This window comes from Calliopsis andreniformis, chromosome 1, assembly GCF_051401765.1.
Source record: "Calliopsis andreniformis isolate RMS-2024a chromosome 1, iyCalAndr_principal, whole genome shotgun sequence".
Classification (NCBI taxonomy): domain Eukaryota; kingdom Metazoa; phylum Arthropoda; class Insecta; order Hymenoptera; family Andrenidae; genus Calliopsis; species Calliopsis andreniformis.
In genome coordinates, this window is record NC_135062.1 from 18,404,551 (window position 1) to 18,426,460 (window position 21,910).

The 21,910-nt window shown below is 42.1% G+C and overlaps 6 protein-coding genes across 6 annotated transcripts; 3 read left to right on the plus strand and 3 right to left on the minus strand.

Annotated features, from left to right (window-relative positions):
* Positions 1-27: 27 nt before the first annotated feature.
* Positions 28-1,766, minus strand: Rcd-1 (Required for cell differentiation 1). Its single transcript, XM_076383365.1, has 3 exons — positions 947-1,766; positions 461-855; positions 28-369 (listed from the first exon to the last, which is right to left on the minus strand). The coding sequence occupies exons 1-3, from the start codon at positions 1,271-1,273 to the stop codon at positions 168-170; spliced, it is 924 nt and encodes a 307-aa protein (XP_076239480.1). The 5' UTR covers positions 1,274-1,766; the 3' UTR covers positions 28-167.
* Positions 1,767-3,054: 1,288 nt separating this feature from the next.
* Positions 3,055-5,298, plus strand: LOC143181966 (scavenger receptor class B member 1). The gene is made up of 4 exons (XM_076382727.1): positions 3,055-3,812; positions 3,918-4,192; positions 4,440-4,692; positions 4,788-5,298. Exons 1-4 carry the CDS (start codon positions 3,177-3,179, stop codon positions 5,097-5,099), a joined length of 1,476 nt encoding a protein of 491 aa, XP_076238842.1. The 5' UTR covers positions 3,055-3,176; the 3' UTR covers positions 5,100-5,298.
* A 1,642-nt stretch (positions 5,299-6,940) lies between these two features.
* On the minus strand, positions 6,941-15,704 carry Emp (epithelial membrane protein). The gene is made up of 6 exons (XM_076382738.1): positions 15,150-15,704; positions 9,955-10,292; positions 8,549-9,046; positions 8,274-8,472; positions 7,823-8,031; positions 6,941-7,388 (listed from the first exon to the last, which is right to left on the minus strand). The coding sequence occupies exons 1-6, from the start codon at positions 15,205-15,207 to the stop codon at positions 7,131-7,133; spliced, it is 1,560 nt and encodes a 519-aa protein (XP_076238853.1). The 5' UTR covers positions 15,208-15,704; the 3' UTR covers positions 6,941-7,130.
* A 2,214-nt stretch (positions 15,705-17,918) lies between these two features.
* Nd-49 (NADH dehydrogenase (ubiquinone) 49 kDa subunit) lies at positions 17,919-19,972 on the minus strand. Its single transcript, XM_076387473.1, has 4 exons — positions 19,747-19,972; positions 19,172-19,611; positions 18,611-19,082; positions 17,919-18,483 (listed from the first exon to the last, which is right to left on the minus strand). The coding sequence occupies exons 1-4, from the start codon at positions 19,863-19,865 to the stop codon at positions 18,078-18,080; spliced, it is 1,437 nt and encodes a 478-aa protein (XP_076243588.1). The 5' UTR covers positions 19,866-19,972; the 3' UTR covers positions 17,919-18,077.
* On the plus strand, positions 19,864-20,535 carry LOC143183278 (uncharacterized). The gene is made up of 4 exons (XM_076384803.1): positions 19,864-19,877; positions 19,933-20,010; positions 20,061-20,252; positions 20,398-20,535. Exons 1-4 carry the CDS (start codon positions 19,864-19,866, stop codon positions 20,495-20,497), a joined length of 384 nt encoding a protein of 127 aa, XP_076240918.1. The 3' UTR covers positions 20,498-20,535.
* Positions 20,440-21,831, plus strand: LOC143185449 (uncharacterized). Its single transcript, XM_076388498.1, has 5 exons — positions 20,440-20,636; positions 20,995-21,138; positions 21,236-21,345; positions 21,456-21,573; positions 21,659-21,831. The coding sequence occupies exons 1-5, from the start codon at positions 20,588-20,590 to the stop codon at positions 21,739-21,741; spliced, it is 504 nt and encodes a 167-aa protein (XP_076244613.1). The 5' UTR covers positions 20,440-20,587; the 3' UTR covers positions 21,742-21,831.
* The last annotated feature ends 79 nt before the right edge of the window (positions 21,832-21,910 follow it).

Genomic DNA, 21,910 nt, shown 5'->3' on the forward strand with positions numbered 1-21,910 from the left:
GTGGTCTGAACGTCTCGTCTCATCAAGACGCCACTCTTCACACCATGCCGTAAATCTCCGTCGGAAATCGGCTAATCTTCCATTCTGAGCAAGCAACAGCTTGCGTTTCAAGTTCGTGCTTCGTCGTGACCGGTGAACAACCCGCGATCGTTCACGAAGCGACAACATTAAGACGCGAGCGGCGACATGCCGATCGTTCTGGGATCTTGTTGTCCCGGTTGCGTAGGAGGCCCGGGCTGAGGACCAGTTTCCAGATTCTTCAATAGCTGATTTAACCAGTGTTTTGTCGACGTGTCCTCTTGCAGACACGTTGCAAATGTATTATCTCTGAGTTGATCGGGCAAACACTGCCTCAGTGCTAGCAATGCCCTATTGAATGTCGAAAATGAACACAATTACATAGAGGAAAAAAATAAGTCAAATGGTCACGACACAGTGCCGTCGGTTCTATTTCCTTTACCTTGGATTGTCTGAAAGCCTCAAGTAACACCTAACCACATGCTTCAAGAGCCTGGCAGATGGATCTTTTGCCAGGGACAGTACCATTTTTCCCAAAATCATAGCGACATGGCTGAATCTGTCATAAGTCTGACATATATATGACAGACCACTGTCATCTAACAATATCTTTTGTAAAATGAATGTGGCCACTGTTTTACTCAATTCTGAACCACTTTCCATGATTCGTAAACAAAGCGGAATTATTTCTGTAGTGAGTAAAAATGTGATTACTTCTTGCTCGTCTGTTTTAACCAATGCTCCTATCACTCCTAAACTGGTTAACCTGAGATACTCGAATGGTCGTGTTTTACTGACTGTATGTAGAAATGGATACAAGAAGAGCGGTACATGAGCCTAAAAAAAGAAACGTAAGGGAGGCAAAACAAGGGTGGAAAGTAAAAGGCTTGATTAAGCGAATGTTCCAATGAATATATTGCATAGTTACCTGTAGAAAGGCAGATCTAGTTTCTGGATGACTAGCAACACATTGCAGCAATGCCAGCGCATTACACACTCGGTTGCTTTGATACGCGGTCAGAGTAGCTGGATTAATAGCTGGATAGATGTTTATGATTTCCTGTAACAACGAGGCAGTAGTTCCGAACGAGTGCCAAAGCATTGGCGCTAGATCGGGCACTACTTCTCGTTTTTTACTTAATTCCTGTAACGCGTTTTCTCTTGTCTCCGGATTAGACAATTCGATTATCCACGTGTATACCTTTTCGCGATCAACTGTTGACTGTAACGCGGCTGGACTTTGCTGTGAACTCATCCTTCCTCGTCACGTTATACGGCTGCAAAACTTTTATCTTCTAAATATTTCACTCGTTTATTTCTCTTAGATTCAATATTTTCGACTTTTTTCAAATGTTTAATAACCCTCGTTCGTATTATTATCGATTCGATGCTCGATCGACTGCAAATTTGTAGGTTATACGGACTACTCTTTTAGCGGGACGATATACACGCATGTATGTATTGCGCTCGTATAATCGCGGTCGACCGAAATTATGTTTGCCGTGTATTTTCTTTTCTTCCTTGATTCCTTTTTTATCCACTACTCTTCAACTTTACACGCAATAAATATAAAAAACGTTGGAATTGTCTTTAAATAAGATTAACTCATCGCCGCGAAAACGCTTCGCTCAGCTTCGCTTTAACTTGATTCAACGTGATTCAGTTGATTCACTCAGAATTTGTTAGTGTCCATGATGCCATCTATCGGTCGATTATTGACTCTCCTTCTCATAAATCTTACGATCTCCGATGGTTCTTCTATCATGCATGGTAAGTAAGTATTTATCTTCTATTTTCATTTGATTGTTTTTCTATTGTCTGAAAAATAACAGGGATCGTGTATCGAGAAGACTCGTCAGAATCGAGACATAAACTGAAATGATTTCCATTGGTGTTCAAAGGCAATTTTAGACTATACATACATACATATGCAATCTAAAATTGTACATACATACAATTGCAACACCAATGAATACGTAAGATATTGTTTAAGTAATATGAATATTCACGAAGCGCGCGTCTCTTTAGAAATCCGAGGATCTCGGTACCGATTTCGTTATATAATCGTAGCACAGAGTATAACCTTGTCGCGATATTCGTATCTATCGTATGAACTATTTTACATGTACATGTACGTTCTGGAAATGTAAAAAGCAAACAAAAAATCTGAAATAATGCACGCCTAAAAAACAAAGGGAAAGAAGGAAATGGTCTGTCAGCCTTGATAAGATCGAATGCACCGCGATGTGCTTCGAACTGCTTGGGTTTAAAATTGAATCTCAAACTTTCGACAGATATGACATCTACCTATTCCACATATGTATGTACATACTTGCACAGATCGAATTGAAATTGGTACGAGGTTTATTTGTGCTTGTATTTATTTCCGAACGAATCTCTTCGCTTACCTGCTGTTTTCATCTACCTTTCTGATACGAATTCAAAGGAATTTTGAATGAATGATGTTCCTGTTCGAAAACGCAAGACTGATGCGGAAATGAGAGATTTTAGAGTTCGGAGACGAACGGAACAGAATGGGAAACGCATGGTTGGAAGCGGACTGATGTCTTATCAATCGGACTATATAAATTACATAAATACATAGTTTTTTTCGTCTGCGAACGATAATATGTATGTAAGTTGGCGATTCGCGTATGTTTCGTTCTTGGTCCCGATCTTTGAAGAAAAGATGAACGGCTGTTGTTCTCTGGCCCGTATCGTCTCGGGAAGAGAACGCGGACAAAGGACCAAACCGGAAGAGGACTCGGGATCGACCTCGATCCTTAATGTGACAGATTGATGAGTACATAATATCGTCGAAGAGACGGCTGGATGAAACGCGGTCGCGTCGAAGAAGTTGTAGCGTTTGCCCAGCTGAGTAAGTAGAAGATTTCAAGACTGGCCAAGTTTGGTAGGAAACGAGGGTCATCGCCGTGGCGACGAGGTTATCGACGACGACGACGACGACGACGACGACGACGACGACGACGACGACGACGACGGTGACGACGAATCGAAGAAAGGTGGGGAGATTTTTGTGCGTCGTCGGTATTGTCCAAGCAAGCGATGCGAGTAGATCGACTAAAACGCGATCGCGAGAACCAGACGGTTTTGGTCAGGGATTAAACGGCTCGACTAACGACTACGAGAAAAAAATAATGGAGGAAAAAAATAACGCGAAGAAGAAGAAGACGCGGGTTCGTTGGTTGTACGGGTTAGTCGGTTCGGCAAGTATCGCGATGTTTGTTATATTTTGGTTCACCAACGTGTTTCGAGATGCGATTCTATCGAACTTGGAACTACGAAATGGCACCCCGGCTTTCCTCTTATGGCAACGACCGCCCGTCGGACTCACGTTCAAAATTTACATTTTCAATTATACCAATCTACGAGAGTTCGAGAACGGAAACGCGAGTAAGTTGCAGGTGCAAGAAGTCGGTCCATACGTTTATCGGGAGACTTTGAATCGAGTGAACGTAGAGCTACACAACAATGGAACTGTTACATACCAGGAAAAGAGAAGCTTTCGATGGGTCTCCGGGAACTCGGAGAGCGATACAGTGCTAGTTCCCAATGTTCTTCTCATGTCAACGCTCGCTTTTCTTCGAAATCTACCGTTTGCAGTGCAATTTCCTTTCAACATATTTCTCTCTACTCTGAGAGCGAAGTCGTTTCTTCGGCTGTCAGCCGGGGAATATCTTTGGGGTTACGAGGACAATCTGTTTGAAGTGATCAAGCCGCTCGCGTCGCTTATGCATAATTTACCTTACGACAAATTCGGCATCCTTGCATTCGTAAGTACAAATCAGACAATTTCTCGATTTCTTTTCACAATCTTTTCAATGTTCTCCCACGATAGGTATACGTTAATTATTATCAATTGATCACGCGAATTGTAGGTAAACGGCGTAAATGCCGATCGTATCACGATGTATACGGGGGTCGGTGACCTTCGAAATCTCGGTTTGATTCAACGAGTTAACGGAGTCGAGAATCGTAATATCTGGGGAGACGAAAATTGCGACAAAATCTATGGTACCGACGGTAGCATGTTTCCGCCTCACTGGATCGAACAACCGAATAGCACACTCTATATCTATGCGAAAGATGTCTGTAGACCGATGCCTCTTCGTTACGAACGTCGTGCTTTTGCTCACGGTATTCCTACTTTAAGGTAAGTTTCATTTCTACTTAGAGTTAATCTTTAATCGCTGTTAAGCCCCATCCCTCTCTTTTCTATGCTCAATATCCGTGCCTTTCCATCCATGCTTTGTTCTTTCCTTTTTTCCCGTCTTTTTTATCTTTCGCCCGTCTCAATATCCCTCGCGTCCTTTTTACCACCGGGTCAACAGAGATTTACAACGTTCCGGAGGCGAAAGTGCTCTCGTTCAAAACCCTTCATCGATCCGATCCGACCATAGGTACAAAATACCGAGCAACGTATTTACATCGACTTCCAAAAAAGACTCGTGTTTTTGCTCGAAGGAGATAAGCGATTCGCCTCTTGAGAAGTGTCCACCAATGGGAACATTTAATGTTTCCGCCTGTAAATTCGGTGCTCCACTGCTCCTCTCTTTCCCTCACTTTTGTGCTGGTGATTCGTCGTTGTTTCAAAGGATCGAAGGGCTGACTCCTTGCAGAGAACATCACGAAAGTTACGTAGATCTCCATCCGGTGCGTATTCATCTTAATTCACTTATCGTAATACGATTTGACAGATCGCATATGCATTTACGCGTTCCATGTTTACCACTGTACAATGCTTTTAGAGATTGGGTGTTACCGTTGCCACCAGAATGAAATTTCAATTGAATTTGGAAATACGAAAAGCGGTCGGCCTACCTTTCACAGAGAAGCTCGAAGATGGAACGATTCTACCATTAATTTGGATGGATTCTTCCGTAGAAGAGGATTTACCCGAATCGGTGCGACAACTTTTCTATCATGGTCACTACCTCGTAAACGCGATCGAAGCTGGACTACAATGGTGTAGCCTGATTGGCGCGGTTCTCTCTTTGGGTGCTTTCGTTGCAGCGTTTAAAGAAAACGAGCAATTTAATGAGAAACCCAGTTCACAATGAGATCACGCCATCATAGTCGCCCTCACTCTTACCGCCCAGATAGAACTTGCTTGACCGTAAAAAACCTTCTGCCATTTTTATCAGATCTTGGTTTCAAGCTCTTATTTTTTTTACGCGAAACTTAAAAAAAAATCCAAGTCAAATCACCCTGTCGTTTAATGCAAAAACTCTATCCGTATTTAGTATTAGAAAAAAAGAGATGAAATCGTTCGAGTGCCCTTGCAACGACTATCACGAGTTATTCGTTGAAGAACGGAGAATTCGCGTCATTAATCGCGATAACGGGAAGAGAGAAGACACGCGTGCGATATGACGGTGAAAAATTGACGCATACATGTCTATTTACTCGTTCGATCGAACACAAACAGCACATCGCTTGACGAAGCGCGCGCTTCGCTATGCTTTTCTACATAGACTGATAACCCAGGTCGCATCGAACGACATCTTTATCAAATACCTTTATCGTATGGTATGCAACAGTGTTCGCTCAACGAGTTCTTGTGACGTACCTCGGAACGCCGACTGCTTGTCTGGGCCGATCACGAACTGTATCTGCGATTTCTGCCAAAATTGCTAAAAACAATCACCGCATTATAGCTGTTGTATTATTAGTAAAACCTAATTTTTACAAAATTCATTCGAATCGATCCGATACGTCTATATTATTTGGTTGTTTTATTTTCTCCTCTCCTCTATCGTAAAAAACTAAATTGGTCTAAAAGTCTAACCGTAATCTACGTATCAAGTAACGCTTCTATAACGAGATACATGTACGCAAACGAGTAATGAACAACAATAGGGTCCCGGTGGTCCTTGGATTCATTTGAATCCTGAAAAAGACGACGTGGCGCCTGGCGGGCGTCTAATTTCGTACGCAGGAATCAATATTACGCATACTTACACATATACACATGCATCTATGCCCATACCTATTCACAAACACACATACACATGAGTGCGTTACATGACGTATTTTTGTACGCCCAGTGGACGGAAAAAAGTTATGTAGCTGGTTTATATCGAACTGTACCGCGCGACACTTTCGGAATTTTTTAAAAAATCCCTTGCCAATTTCTATACTATTCCCTTCCTTCTCCTTCTCCTTCTCCTTCTCCTCTCCCTCCAGTTTCTCTTTCTTCTTCTTCCCTTTTTTCCTTCTGTACGTCGAACTCTAGTATTTCACCATTCCATTCATGAATTTTGCGTAAATCTACTACAGCACTCGCCAGTAAATGTAATAAATTGAAATTCGATTTACATACGGCGGAGTTTTTGTAAATGGTTAGGATACACCGTTATTGTAACACAAGATAGTTTACGCTTGTATCTGCCTTTTTTGCTGTGCTCCTCTTATTAACATACCAAACTTCAGAAACGCAAAACGAAACAAAGCAACAATACCTGAGTTTCGTGTTTGTCGCCCTTTCAAGATCGATTCTTTTTCATTCTGTTTCCTTACATTTCTTCTTTGTTTTCCCCCGTTTTGGTTCGATGCGAATCGTTCCAAAAGAGATCCAAGAGAAAAATGGCAAAAAAAGAAAGAAAAGTGATGGTGATAAAAAGACAACGCAATGGAGTAGAGAGGCTGGCTGGCTGGCGGGTACGCGCACATACACTCTCTTTCTTTCTATCACTCGCTCACTCACACACACGCACGCACGCACGCATTTACTTTCACACATGTTCAACCGACGAAAAAAATCTCTTGTGCTCTGACACAGATGTATTTTGCTAGTGACGTACCCTAACGATAAGATTGGTCCTACGCGTTTCTTTCAAACTTGAGATTGGTCAAAGTGAAAATGCATCTGTGTTGGGGGGGGGGGGGGGGGGGGGGGGGGGGGGGGGGGGGAATAGAAAGAGATAAAAAGAAAGGGCGCTCATGTGTGTGTAAAGACGACAACAAAAGAAATTATAAACCTAGTGACTTTCGCCGGAATTGAGACTTGCGACTACAGCTGCCATCGCAAAACGTGGACTGAAGTTCGCGGTCGAAAAGTGTACGATCAGCCGACCAGTCGACCGATTGCTCTACTTTGAACTCGAGGAATTCTGGAAAGCCGGATTCAGCTGACCGGTTTTACCAGCGCTGGCGCTCGATGGTAACGGATTACTCAGATGAAGTTTCTCCTGGCGTTTAGCGGCACGCGCCAAACATACAAGTGCGCCGATCAGAACGATAGCACCAATCGCTGCCAGAGCACCAGACAATGCTGCTCGTGCTATCGGTGGCACATCTACAGCCATCTTCATCAAACTTCGCATCTCAGCTGGAAGCTCGTCGATGCCCTGTAATTACATTATGCATCAGTTCGATATCAATACCAATATCTGTCCTCATCCCTATCCCTATCGATTCAATCGTTCGATTTTTTTCTGTCGTGTAGTACAAAGACCTAAAGTCAAAGGTGTTGCGGTAGCATATACGCAACAGGCACGAACGTAGTGAATTATCAACACGGCCGTTCATTCCATCTAAATGAATCACTCGCCAAGACGTCGAATCGCGTGCATACTCCGCTTCAACTGACTATTTGCACGAAGTAAACATCATTCTGACTACCGTCACCGCTGCAACTGTACGTGTTTGTAATGTTCGATTTCTTTCAACGCGGTCATCGGTAACGTTCATCGACGCGACGCGACGCGACAAGAAGATACTATACTCAAATGATCTATTATTCCAACAAATTTAATAATATTATACACGTAAAATTACTTACATCTTCAAACCATATGATTGGAAAAACAATGTCCGGGAACGACGCGACTTGTTTGATATCTCGTACTTGGCTCACTGCTAAATTTATCTGAATTCTCGCTTTAGCTCTCAACGACGTACCCATCATCGGTTGAATATCGATATAAAATTGATGCTTTTCCTCGACCGGTGCTGTTATTCCATCCACAGCTTCCCGAAGCGATGGGTCCGCTGCAAAAATGTTCCACTTCGAATGACATTTCTCGTCACTTACATTAGATAGAGGAATAAAAGCAATGATTACGGACTATACTCGTATACATCGCGCACGACGCGATAGTTATTTTCCTACGCGGAAACTTCTTACGTATACTAGATGTGAAAAATGGTGTCTTACATCATAAGTCTCGGTTCAAACTGCTGTGTATTCGTCGGTAAGAAATTTTTGAAAGATTGCGGTTGCAATAGCTTACCAAGATAAAAGTGTGGAAAGCTGAGCAAAACCGGTGACTCGTATTGGCAAAGGGAGACGTTGAAGGTTCCTTCGGGAGCACAAGGTGGTCCTGCTGGGCAGAAACATCGTTGCGTTTCTACCCTACTGGGAGAAGCAAAAGTATCTTTGGGTGGTACGAATCTGTAACCAGGCACTCCACCAGCCGTGGTCACCTCTTCCTAAAACGAAACATCGCGCACCGTTGAGATTCGGTAGAGACTCTCTTGACTCGATTAATAAATCAATGGTATGTACCTTAAACACCAAAGGCAGAGTCCTGCAAAGATCCTTGTCAAATATTTTTAGCACCGTTTGTTTGGTAATGCGCGGAGGAAAGATGCTTCCATCACTACCAGCAATACTGTCACATTCTGAAGTGGTCCAGTGACCGAGGCTGTCTTTTCCGTTCCATTTGTCAAGAATTCCGTACTTGGAGATGTCTCTTTGACCGGTGAAAATAGTATACCAATCAGGCATTGTGGAGTTTTTACCATACAGCAAACCAAACTGATCGTAAGGCAGTTTCTGCTCCTTCGGCACGACGTCCTTGGCTAATTTGAGCAACGGATCCTCGTAACCCCAGAGTAGCTGACCGATCGATACCTCAACGAACGGCTTTATTCTCAAAATGTCCATGATTGAGGCCATCGCTAGCCTGAGAAAACGTGCTGCATGTTTCGACTGACTGGTCGCCGAAAGCATCGGTACATTAGGAACCACAACCAAATCCTCCTCTGAGCCAATAGACTTTTCCTGTAATTTGTACACATGTCCTTTCAATTATTCCAAAATTCACTGATACTATCGGTTCTTTTCTACATCCTCCCGCCCCAATATGTTTCCTTCGGTTCTATTCGATCCCAACTAACTCTATCCCCTTTCTTCCTTTCATACAACCCATCTCCCACGTAGAAAGCATCCTTCCACGTATCGTGCTTGCAGACGGGAATACACGCGTCGACATGAACTGTGATATTGTCCGATCGTTCGCGCTCGCTCGACCCACATTGTTCTTTGTAACAATTCTGGGAAACGAGGTGTCGTGCGTCTCTCGGTGCTACATTGGCCAAACGTTAGTCGTTACCGTACACCTCTGCTTTTAATTCACGGAAGTGCGTTGCTTCGCTATTACGGTCTTACTTAAGTCGACTCGACTCGACTCGACTCGACTCGACTCGACTCGACTCGATTCGACTCCACTCCGCTCCACTCCACTCCACTCCACTCCACTCCACTCCACTCCACTCCACTCTACTCTACTCTACTCTACTCCACTCTACTCCACTCTACTCTACTCGACTCTCGTATCATTACCTGCCAGCATTGCAACATATCACCGCAACTCAACTCACTCTCCAAGATTTTACTGAAAACTACAATATTCTATATCTCCTCCTCTTAAATTACCTTCTTTCTACTTCATCTATCTTATTTTTCTTCTTCGTATTTTTTTTCGTCGCATATTATGTACGTATAACAGGTAGGTGAAAGGATTGAAAGGTCGGAAAGAGTCGAAGAGATTGTTTGTTTTCGCGTGATAGAAGAAAAGAGGAAAATAAAAGCGTCCTAGCATTAAGAATCGCGGATAGAATCTATGAATGTATGTATGAAGCCAGTGTTGGGTGATTGGACGATATAGAAGAAAAAATCGAAATGCTTACCGGTGAAAAGATGTACCGCTTCTTTACTTTGTACGACACAGTATCATTCTCGTTGAACTTCACCTCGACCTTTTCCCATTGCTGCATATACACGTATGGGCCGAGCTCCATCAGTATAGGTTTCTCACCATCGTTTAAAAATTCGTCCGCATTTGTTACATTGTAAATGTAAACGCTGAGCTGAGGCGACACCGGAGGTTCTCGCCACCAATTAAACGTACGACCACCTTCCCGAAGGGCAATCTCCCTATTGAGCAAAACATCGACGAGTTTTGGAAAGACCGCAGCCAGAATCGCAGCCACGATGATCAATAGCGCGCCAACGGCTACTGCTGCCCCTGGAATCAGATCGAAACGATCGGTTGTCAACCACCTTCTTTTAGTCACAACTTACCTATCGTTTTCGGTAAGCGAAACGTTACCATACAAATTACGGACTAAACCTACTTCCCGTTTTTGTTCTCCGTTCATAACTGTAGTCGATTATTCTTTGCATACTCGTGAGATTCGCTGATAAACGTATCGTGTGATCAAATCAAAATGAAACGAAACGAGACAAGATGAGACGAGACGAAACGAAACCAAACCGAACCGAACCGAACCGAACCGAACCGAACCGAATCCCTTACGGCACATGTAATATTTGTGCTTGCGGGTGGATATTCATGTGCGATCAATGAAATAAAGTTAGTCTCGTTGAGATCCTTGGCTACCTTTGCTTTCTATCGCATCGCCTGCTCGATTACCAGCTACCAAAAGAATCCCCGAGTTCCAACTTTTTCCTTTCGTTAACCGTTCCTCTACCACGCATATTCTCCTTCTTCTATTCCTTGCTCAATATTCTTGCTTTCTTTGCTTTTTCAGATAATTTTCTGGAAAATCTCGAATCACGATTCTCAACCAAGTTCAGTATACAAGGGTACATGTACGTTATATGTATGTAATAAGCCAACGCGATGTAGCCGCGATGCTCATTTCGTTCAAGTGTCATTTCTATCTTGCCAACTCAGCTACTGCTACGGATACAGTATTGGATCAGACAAATGACGAATCAAAATTATCGGTGAATTCGATATTTCTGTAAATTAGCCAGTGCATTGAGATCGCAAAACTTCGTCTATTACAACGACAAACAATAAACAGCGATCATCGAGCATCATTGATCGTTCAAGCGTACTATCGGAATGAAACAACGCGATGATTCGGCTGATTGGTTAATTTGTTAGTCACGTAGTTAAAAAGGCACGTACGTGGCACCGTACAAGTCGATCTCCGAAATAAACGATCTCCTCCTTCTTTAAAGTCCACGAAGAAGACACTTCAAGACCGTAATATGAATCGTTTCGATCGACTTTCACATCATCGATCTATCGATTTCCTGAGTAATTACATATACATACCCGGAAGCTTTCGACTTCGAAAATTTCCAGATGTTACTTAACGAAGAAATTTGACGAGATTGTCTTAACAGGACAGAAATTTGGATGAAACGCGGTGGCAGATGAGCGTTGAGCTTGTAAGCAATACGCATCTGGAATGCGAGGCACGATTTGCCGAGTCGCGAGCGTCACGCTCTCGACCTTACGAAATCCTTCGGATCTATACGTCGCGACCTCGAGACTTAAACTTTCCAGTCAACGCAAACCATAGTTTGGACAACGAAGGTTTTTCAATCCATACATTCAAACTAAAAATTCTTCGAAAACGTTTCTCTTCGACCTTGGCTCATAATCTCAAACTATTCGTTGTTGAACCACAATCGCATTCAAAAAGAATTCACTCGTACGGCAGCGCGATTTCGCCATTCGACTTATTATCTGCAAGGTATTGGAAGGAATGCAAGCGCGAACATTTAGTATGCAAACGTCGTACAAAGCAATGCGTCGTCAGCTAATGTAGAAATTTGGAGATGTGTCAATAACAATTTTCCCTGGCAATCAAGATGACGCGTAACGTTGCACGGACCGTGATCATCCGACGAAATGCGTCGTTTACTTCTTTCTCTCACTCTTTCTCTTCCTTTCATTCTCGTCCTCTCCTTCGCCATTTCTTTCTGTTTCTTATGGTTAGCACGATACACCCCGCCTACCTATCTTTGACAAGCAAAAAGGAACATATACACAGTTTTGACAGACGATATTATGACTGACAAGCATTCGTCAAATAAAACTGTGAGTCTAAAGAAAAAAGCGGTTGCTCATGAATCTGTCATAATCGGAGGTCACGTCAGATGCTCGCGACGACAGGTAGGTATTTATATGCGTTACTGCACTTCGCTAACAATATTTATTACATTTCTGTACTCCGTTATTCACATGAAAACAGTTAACATCGATGAACCAATGATAGACTGAAAAAAATTTGTAAGCGGAGCATTCCTGAGATAATTGGCATAATATCAGATTGAAATAAGCGATGTTGCGGCTTCAAAGAGTTTCACGATCAGAGAAACGGAGATACGAGCGGAAAACAGTGACATGTTACAAGTGTTCTTGTGCAACGGCCATTTCGATACTCAGAATTACATGTTATAGCTGTCAGAAATGAGAAGCAGAATTCTGAAAAGAAAAGCGGCATGATATAGGAACAAGTACACGTTGAAGCGGGATGTAACGACATGTTGTCTTCAATTCATAGATAATCAAAAGAAACTTTGTGTCAAGTTTCGCTAAGATATCCGGCGCGCACTTTCTTCTGTGTTCTCGTTCTCACAGTTGTCCCAACGAGCTACCTACTCCCTCTGTTTGCGAATCGCGCCGATTACATATAGACGGCTGGTTCTCGCAACCAAGTCCGATCGTATCGCTCAGTCGTTTCGACTGTCCGAAAGATATTCGATCAAAGATAATACGTTATTTTTGCCTGAATCACAAATGAGAGAATTTGTCCCATAATGGGTGAAAATGATCCTATCGACCCATCGGTTTACTCGATTATCAACCATCAGAATGATTTCTACATTTCTCCTCGAAAACCTAATATCTATAATTAGTTCCAACTTTTAGCTACATCGTGCGGCACACTGACGCTGCTCCAATTATGTTCACAATTAGGTTAATTCGTTTACGAAATATACGAAGGAAACAACGAATAGGTGAAAGTGCAATAAGACGGAAGCACCACTGACATCAACTAAGTCTTATAGCTCCATTAATTCCCGAACGATAATGTAAACGAGCGCATGTTCGCGCTACCATTCTACCATATGCGTACGCGTGCGCGAGATCTCAGCAAGAATGGAATTTTATATATCGCGTTCACCGCGAGAGCGGTTCACCTTCAACGCAACGCGACGTGACGCGACGCGACGACGCGTCGCGAGAATTATGCGATCGACCATCAACAGGCTAACCATTCTTCAACTCGTTTCAAACGTTCCCCTTTTCGACAGCGTTAATAACCACAGTTGTTTCATCAAAGGTTCACGCACACGCAATCGTGATATCGTGCAAGATGCTCGTGAGTAGATAATCGATTGAAAAATTCGAATGGTTATCTACAACTTATTGTTAGTGCATTTACACGACCTCGGTCCTTACAGGGACCTTCCTCGGTCCTACCATCGGTTACTCTAACAGAATACAACATTCGTTAGACAGGGTATAGTGTGATTTGACGCGTGCAACTTGGTTCGAGCTATGTTAGAACGAAAACCTGCCGTGGCTGAGCGTTTTACCGCCGCGTCGCGTCGCGTCGTGCCGTGCCGCGGTGCCACGTAATCATCGCGGTCTTTCTCCTCTTTTCCTTCTCTTTCTCCTCGATACTTAGGTATTCCATTTCATTATTTTCCTCTTCTACGCTTCCCTGTCTTATATTCTTCCTTCATTTTCTCCTGCGTTCTCTACTCATCTTTACCTTTTGTATTCTTCCATATTTCTTGCTATTCTATCACATGGAAATGTTCTGATAAAACCGAAAATGTGAACTGCTTCGAACGAGTCCTTCCATTCGGCGAAAGCTTCGTTTCGAATCGTCAGAGTATCGACCTCAACGGAACACGCGTTTCGAACTTCGACTCTGAAAGGCAGAACCTACATACCTACCTACGCGTACTTGCCGCCAATTACTCCCTGTTATATAAGGCTTATGCTTCCTGCTCTTACTGGAAGGTTTCGCGCCTACCAAACGAACGGCATCAACGACGAGACTCAATTTAAACCAGTCCGAACAATTCTGCTCTCCGAGTTTTTCTCTCCATAACCCTGTTTATTTCCGATTTTCACTACCAGTTCTCCCGCGCGTTCCTTTCAAATTCAAAAAATTCCCGCTGTTAGCGACGATACATTTACAGTAACGATACGGTGTGATCAAATTCGTTATTAATTCTACACGCGAAACAACGTGAAAAAGTTGCGCAATAAATCGATTGACGCCAGAAACGATTGAGTACTAATTCTAGAATCGCAGGTATCTTGTCGCTCGATCGTTTCTCATAATGGTATCAAAGTTCACTTTCCAGCGCGTGAATAATATCCGGAGGCTATGCAATTACGCGTGTGTTCACGCGATATTAACTCTTCTAGGAACGTCATCCTAAGCATCAGCTAGCAAAAATCAATTTTTTGTCGTAATTCCGACCGTTTTATTAGTCTACTTCAATTTGATTTCGTCTTTTGTTTTTCTTGTCATGAGAACCAACGCGTCGCTTTTGGTCACTTCAGAACGAATGAAACGCACTCGTTGGAATGATACTTGCATTATTCCTACATATGTACGTACGATCGCGTTTCTTTCGCATGTTTGTTAAACGCATTGTCTCAGTTAGTCGCAGCACGAAAGAGAAAAGTTGCTGGGATTCGCGCTCGAGTCTCGTAGACTCCAGGTGAAAGTAAAACAGACATAGAGACGCGAATGCTTACATTTTCATATGGAAAAATGAACTTTATTCGACACGACTTTATGACAGGCTACGGTCAACGGTCGATGGAATGCAACTATGAGAACGGTAACTATTTAGTTGATGGCTCGTTATGAAGGAGCAGCACGAAGCAGCCCGGTGATTCATCGAACGAGCATACGAGATGACACGTTCATCGAATCGAATTAAGAGCATTTTGAACGTGACGGTTGTAGCGCCAAGTAACGACATTAACTACTCCTTTAGCATACCCTTGCCTCGTAACGAAAAGACGTTCGACTCCGGCACCGACAGGCTACGCTACATATTTGTTGCGATCATCGCGCTGCTTACTTACACCATCGCCTGAGAAAGCCTCCTTGCAGTTTCGCGCAGATCCCACGATGTACCCTCATGTTGATCGGTCACCGCGTATACACGCCAGTCCACTCTCTTTGCGTCCTCTGCTTCCTTTACCGCACACGTTTCCTTCTTCCTTGTAAATGGTTGCGCGCTTTTACTCCCTACCCTTTTTCACTCTCGCATACACTCGCACACTCTCTCCCCCGCCTCTCTCTCTCTCTCTCTCTCTCTCTCTCTCTCTCTCTCTCTCTCTCTCTCTCTCTCTCTCTCTCTCTCTCTCTCTCGCGCCTTCCTTCCCTTTCTCCCTCCCTTTTTCTGTCTCTTTATTTCCCTCTCCCCAACCCTCCGTCTTTCGTTTTGCGAGTTTATGTAGTTTCACCCAAATACAAGCTTCTACCTTGATAACGTCTCTAGGACCATTAAATTCTTTCCATATCTAAAGTTAACGAATCACGTCTTATTTTGTACAACTATTCTTTCCTCAGTTTTACCGAATTTCACGTTTCTCTTTTTTGTAACTTAACGATAACGTTTCAACACGATCAATTATTCCGCGATTGTCTTCGTTTTATTCCTCCCTTCTTTTCTTAGCCTGATTCTCGTTTTGACTTTTGTCCTTGTTCTCGTCCGTGTCCTGGTCTTCGTACCCGTCGTCGTCGTCTTCGTCTTCGTCTTGATCGTTGTGGTCGTCGTAACTGTCGAGTGGTTTTTTTTCTCGTAGAAGAACGAGACGAAAGGCGGCGATGGTGGTACAAGGAACAACGAGAAGGAGAAAGTTTATTCTCCTCTCCAAGCGGCAAGTGTGCCACTGGCGTTGCGTCGACGACAAACGAACGATACGCTACCAATGCACGGCAAATATGCGATTCACGGCGTAGCATGCAAGTTAACGCGGTCAAACGATTCACCTTTCTCCAAGAGAACAAACTGCAATCGTACTTCACCGTATAAATGCAAGCATGTACTCCGAACGCGGCCACTCCGTTGATTCGACAAACACGCGCGTTCGAACCACCAAGGGTTCAGCGAGAGGGAGCACTAGCGCGTGCGCGCACCTCACGTTCCTTGAAAAAAATCTTCTTCAAACCGCAAAATATTGGTATCCGAACTACCAAATTACTACTCAGGGTATTAACACCGAATCCGAGTAGCCGCGTATTTCTGACTTAGTTTTGACAATTCTTTACCAATAGTGCACGACCGATGAGAATGATCACGATGTAGAAATAAATGTGAATAAAAACGATAGCACAGATATTATATGGATAAAAAGAAAGCGAGGCGTACTAAGCCGAACCGATCACTGCGAGCTCAGCCGAAACACTGCACGTCGACCAAATGAACGTTACTCTCTTCCCGCTCAACAGCATCGTAAACGGCGAGCATGCGGTTCAGGTGAACGATTTATTATTTCCCCCACTCGTTCCCTACCACTTCTCTAAACCTTCGCTCTACTATGCCATCCTCTTTATCCCCTTCCTCCTTTCTATCATCCACCTTGTCACAGCTCTCTCTTTTACCACCTATCGCATCTATGTTAACTCCATTCTATCTTCTTGCTCTTCTTCTCTTTCTTCTTCTCCATCTTCTTTCTCTTCTTCTTCCTCTTCTTTCCCTACTAGCGCCATCATTCCCAATTTCGTTTTTTTCTTCATCCAACTCTATCTCATCATCGTTCTCTATTGTCGTTACTATCTTACTACCCACTCCTCTCCTCTTCCGTACCCTTCCCTTCCCTTCCCTTCCCTTCCCTTCCCTTCCCTTCCCTTCCCATCCCATCCCACACCCATCGCTCTGTCTCTTTTCCAATTTACTCCTCCTCTCTCCGTACTTCCATCCATTCCCTAGTTCACCTTTCCTCGTCACTATCGTTCTCTTCCTCTCTCTTGTATTTCCTATGACAAACACGAACCTGTGAACTACCAGTTTTTTCATGTTTCAAAATAAAAGTTCAAATGAATAAAGGACAGAATAGAAAAAGAGATAGAAAATAATAAAAATTTGGAAATTTTCTTTTCTCAGATTATTATTCTCCTGATTAAAATTGAAATGAACAGTGGAATATGAAAAGATGCACGAAATACATTTATCGCGTGTAATTCTAACGGAGGCGGAAAAAAATTACACGTTCGTCAGTGCGAACGAGTACGTAATTAGCACTGAGTGCTTGTGTAATAAATCCTTGCCCTTGTTTTAGGCGAGGCAAGAGTACAGCCAACGCGAACCTTGACCCTTTAATTGGAAGCTAATCCCTATAATTTGGTATCACGGAAAGACATTTCCGGACAACTTAAATGGACTAGATTTGATAGCGGTAGTATCAGATTACTCGCAGAATTTTGCTTCTTTAAATATTGCGTAACAAACTTTGTTAGTTTTGTAGTCTGTGGAAAGAACACAGCATCACCCCACTAAGAACATTCCACCAGTATATGCATCAAGAAAAGCTGTAATCAAAATTATTACAGACTCCGTCGCCACCGCGGAAGATCATTCAAAAGATCGTACAAATACGTAGATATAGCAGAAAGATTAGCCTAATACGTTTACAATGATTTCAAGTGTGATTTGCTCGGTGATACTTCAACTGAATTTTATATATTTTGTTACACCTGAGACCCTACCTTTTCTATTTTAAAAATGATACTACGATGAAATAAGGCTATAGCAAGCGAGAAGATACACGATGAAAAACGGAATAACTTTGACATTTAATGTCATTAATAAATTGTTTATGTCGATACAGAAAAAAAACACACAGAAATGAACTCAGCTTCACGACAGAGCAATTGATCCATTTTATTTTTCTACTTCTCATGATCATACTCTTACCGTTGTATATAAATCAATAGATCGAGCCATGTTGAAAACTCTTTAGACGCTAACGACTCGTTACAGAGTCACTGAAATACTCGAAGCGAGATTATCTATCGATTTCACCAAATACAACATCCAAGGTACCGATGATGGCTACGACATCAGCGAGGAAGCCACCAAGACCCATGTGGCGCAACGCGGCCAAATGAGCAAATCCGGGCGCTTTTATCTTGCATCTGTAAGGTTTGCTGCTGCCGTCGCTTACGAGGTAAACTCCGAATTCTCCTTTTGGCGCTTCAATCGCAGTATACGTTGCGCCAGGTGGTACTTGAAAGCCTTGTGTGTATAATTTGAAATGATGTATTAACGCCTCCATGCTGCTTTTCATTTCTTCCCGTCTTGGCGGCACTATTTTCGCATCGTCTATCCTCACTTCACCCGGTGGCATTTGGTTCAAACATTGATGAATAATTCGTAACGATTGACGCATTTCTTCTACACGGCAAAGATATCTAAACACGCAACAGTAGAATCAGTCAAGAAATACGTCACAAACCGAAAAAAATAGAGAAAATTTTCGATTGATAACCGGAACAAAATAACAATGAAACGATACACGAGAGGTGGAAAGGTTCTTACCTGTCGTAACAATCTCCGTTTTTACCGATTGGAACGTCAAACTCGACTAAATCGTAAGCATCGTAAGGCGTGACCTTTCTCAAATCCCACTTGATTCCCGAACCTCGTAACATCACACCACTGAAACCCCAGTTCAATGCATCTTCTGCTGACACTACTCCGACATCTCGAGTACGTCCTACCCAAACCCTGTTCGACGTTAACATGTCTTCCACTTCATCCAATCGTTCTGCGTATTTGGAAGCCCATTCGTATATATCATCCATTAAACCTAACGGCATGTCCAAAGAAACACCGCCAGGACGTATGTAAGCAGCATGCATTCGTGCACCGCTTACACGTTCATAAAATTCCATCAATTTTTCCCGTTCCTCGAACAGCCAAAAAAATGGCGTTAGAGCACCTACATCGAGTGCGTGTGTTCCAATTCCCATAATGTGATTTAAAATTCTGGTAATTTCTGCGAAAAGAGCTGAAAAACAAAGGGTGAACAAACTTAGAAACAACAAAAGCAGAGCATCAAATTTTTTTTTGCTAATATTAATCGAAATTCATGCTTACTTCTAATATATTTTGCCCGCAAGGGTACCTCTATGTTCAGTAATTTTTCGATGGCCATAGAAAAGCATTGTTCGTTACACATCATGGAAACATAGTCCAAACGATCAAAGTAAGGTAAGGCTTGCATATAAGTTTTATATTCGATCAATTTTTCCGTACCACGGTGCAAAAGACCTATATGAGGATCTGCACGAGCTACTTTTTCCCCAGACAATTCGATTATCAACCGTAACACTCCATGCGCAGCCGGGTGCTGCGGTCCAAAATTAACAGCGATGTTTTTAATTTCAGTCTGACCTGCTTCTACAAGCTCAGGAATTATTAGAGGTGTCCATGTCTGTGTTGAGTCTGAATAAAACACTTTAGCCTCCTTATACCATTCATCATAAAACTCCTTATCCGGATTCCATTGATGTGCATCGCGTTGCTTTTGATGTTGACTGCAACAACCATTACGTTTACAATAAGTATAATTTGCCAGAATTTTTTAGGTTAGGACACGATTATATAACCACTAAATATCTACGTCGCGCAATTACATTTGATAACTCCGATACTCGATACATTAATATCACCTTCCGATGTTTAATAGAGTTCCACTTCTGTTGACAGCAAGTAGTCCCTTCTCGTTCCATAATCCGTAGAATCCCCGGCCCGGTCGCAGTACAGACATTAACGCTTTAGAGGCCATCATGGACGATCACAGGTTATTTCGTCCAATTGTACCCCTAGCGTCGACACTGTCGACAGCAATGCGATAGCCCCTCTTTCACACTATCCTCGCTTTTCTTCCTTCACTATCACCCATGGAATTGCCGTTCGCTGACCATCACATCACTGTCTGCGACTGCTCGACTGCTCCTTTGTCCTTTTAAATCGACATCGACAGTATAGATAGGTATCGATTCGATACAAATCTCAAGAAGACATGTCTAACCAAGTATACAGGTACCTACACTACCTACTTATTTGTATCTCGCGACTCGCGAGAGAACCATCATTTGCGCACTCTCGCGATCGATCTTATAAACGTATGTTACGCGTTACATGATCAACTTATTATTTTATGGCACAGACGAGTGTGCGTGTTGTTTTTACATTAACTAAACAGTTCCTTTGCATGTTTGCGTGGTATAATGCGCAATGATGTGTAGAGTTTCTCTAATGATTACGTATAATCAGATTGCTAATAGATTAATAAATAATTAGTTTTTTAATTTTTGTAGTTCAATCAGTCTACTTATCACTCGACCCTTTACGTTCATGGTAAAGCATCTACTACTCTACTACGTAATAATTAGCTACGTGCTGTGTGAGCCAGCGTAAGCGGCTGAAGCAGGCTGAAGCTTTAGAAATCAATAAATCACCGTACATACTTCTTCAGTGTTGAGTTTCGTTTTGCGTTAGTAACGTAGAATGGATTATACTCAGAATGGACAATTCGAAATATCTTATTTTAGGATGGGTACGTATGCGCTACATATATCGATAAACAAACGTTACATTATGTACAGCCTAAGGAATAGACCAATCGGAACTTCTTTTCTTATTTACGTATTTATATGCATGTCTCAATTCTGGAATATTAGTCTCGAAATTAAACTAAATTTTTACACTAACGATATGTAATGATTTCTTTCATTTGATCGGTTCTTTTTGAGAATGTAAAGTAAAATATAAAATTCCGCATAAATATGGTATGCTTAGTAGTATATTCTAAATAAAGTATCGTCCTTTTTCATTTACGAGCGTTATTTTATAGTAAAACATTTATTTTTTCAATTGAAGGATTTTATTTTACTTAATTTTGGAAATTCACACAGTATGGACGATTATTGCATCTGTTGGTTGGTATATAGTCGCGATTGCAGTCGGCTTTTGGTATGCTTCTCCATATATTTGGGGGGAATATACGAAATGGAAGTTGAAAAAAGACGAGCAGGATTATGCAGCGAAATATCATAAGAGTAAGTAAATACAATCATCACAGTGTAGTCTATATTTTATCCTTTAATCTATATTGCAAACGAAAGTGTACATATCTTTTTCTTGTTTTGTATTTAGATCTGGATCTATTGCAAGAGAGATTGTCCGGTTTAGAGGCTTCCAGGCAAAGAATGCAAGAAGAGTATCGTCAGAAGTGTATAGCTGCACGAAGAGAAGGAAGAAAAGAGGTAAATTGTTATGCCATTAATCTAAAAGTGAATTATAAATAATATATAATGGTTTGTCGCATGAAATAAGAAAAAGATATTAAAAAATGTATTTGGCTCTGTTACGCAAGAACAAACAGACAGATTCATCCGGATTAGTAGATGTCACTGGTATGGGCAGTGGAATAGAGAATAAGACTAAAGACTCATCCAATATTACAGAGAAAAAGTCTAAATCGATTAGAAGAGGTAAATATGTTAATCCAGATTGTATAATGGATCGTGATTATTTTCATATACATATTGACTTTAAAAATATCTTTCACGTTTACAGAATATAATCCCCTGATAGGAGATAGCTCTAGGGGATATCGACCTCCGAAGCGTAGCTGTTGCGGCAAGGGTGGCTGTGGATAATCAAACGTACACATAAATGTAAATATAAATCAATATCTCTTCGTTAAAACCCCCTTTACAGAATAAAAATTTAATAAAAGAATGGAGAAATGTTGAAACAGTTATTCAAACGTTATACTATTTCCTTTTACTTCAAGCAAGCGATCCACAGTCAATTTTTATTCTGAGT

Excerpts from the sequence above, each read along its gene's own strand:
- LOC143185449 (XM_076388498.1), top strand. The coding sequence starts at position 20,588 with ATGGATTATACTCAGAATGGACAATTCGAAATATCTTATTTTAGGATG. Across the intron at positions 20,637-20,994 it reads AATATCTTATTTTAGGATGG|TATGGACGATTATTGCATCT; the intron begins GTACGTATGCGC and ends AAATTCACACAG. Across the intron at positions 21,139-21,235 it reads TGCAGCGAAATATCATAAGA|ATCTGGATCTATTGCAAGAG; the intron begins GTAAGTAAATAC and ends TTTTGTATTTAG.
- Emp (XM_076382738.1), bottom strand. The coding sequence starts at position 15,207 with ATGAGGGTACATCGTGGGATCTGCGCGAAACTGCAAGGAGGCTTTCTC. Across the intron at positions 8,473-8,548 it reads CTCTGCCTTTGGTGTTTAAG|GAAGAGGTGACCACGGCTGG; the intron begins GTACATACCATT and ends GTTTCGTTTTAG. Across the intron at positions 7,389-7,822 it reads CAATCATATGGTTTGAAGAT|GGCATCGACGAGCTTCCAGC; the intron begins GTAAGTAATTTT and ends ATGTAATTACAG.
- Nd-49 (XM_076387473.1), bottom strand. The coding sequence starts at position 19,865 with ATGATGGCCTCTAAAGCGTTAATGTCTGTACTGCGACCGGGCCGGGGA. Across the intron at positions 19,612-19,746 it reads ACTCTATTAAACATCGGAAG|TCAACATCAAAAGCAACGCG; the intron begins GTGATATTAATG and ends TGGTTGTTGCAG. Across the intron at positions 19,083-19,171 it reads GCGGGCAAAATATATTAGAA|CTCTTTTCGCAGAAATTACC; the intron begins GTAAGCATGAAT and ends TTTGTTTTTCAG.
- LOC143181966 (XM_076382727.1), top strand. The coding sequence starts at position 3,177 with ATGGAGGAAAAAAATAACGCGAAGAAGAAGAAGACGCGGGTTCGTTGG. Across the intron at positions 4,193-4,439 it reads CACGGTATTCCTACTTTAAG|GTACAAAATACCGAGCAACG; the intron begins GTAAGTTTCATT and ends ATCCGACCATAG. Across the intron at positions 4,693-4,787 it reads GTTACGTAGATCTCCATCCG|AGATTGGGTGTTACCGTTGC; the intron begins GTGCGTATTCAT and ends CAATGCTTTTAG.
- LOC143183278 (XM_076384803.1), top strand. Across the intron at positions 20,011-20,060 it reads TCGCTGACCATCACATCACT|TATAGATAGGTATCGATTCG; the intron begins GTCTGCGACTGC and ends CGACATCGACAG. Across the intron at positions 20,253-20,397 it reads ATTTTATGGCACAGACGAGT|TTCAATCAGTCTACTTATCA; the intron begins GTGCGTGTTGTT and ends TAATTTTTGTAG.
- Rcd-1 (XM_076383365.1), bottom strand. The coding sequence starts at position 1,273 with ATGAGTTCACAGCAAAGTCCAGCCGCGTTACAGTCAACAGTTGATCGC. Across the intron at positions 856-946 it reads CTAGATCTGCCTTTCTACAG|GCTCATGTACCGCTCTTCTT; the intron begins GTAACTATGCAA and ends TTCTTTTTTTAG. Across the intron at positions 370-460 it reads AGGCTTTCAGACAATCCAAG|GGCATTGCTAGCACTGAGGC; the intron begins GTAAAGGAAATA and ends GACATTCAATAG.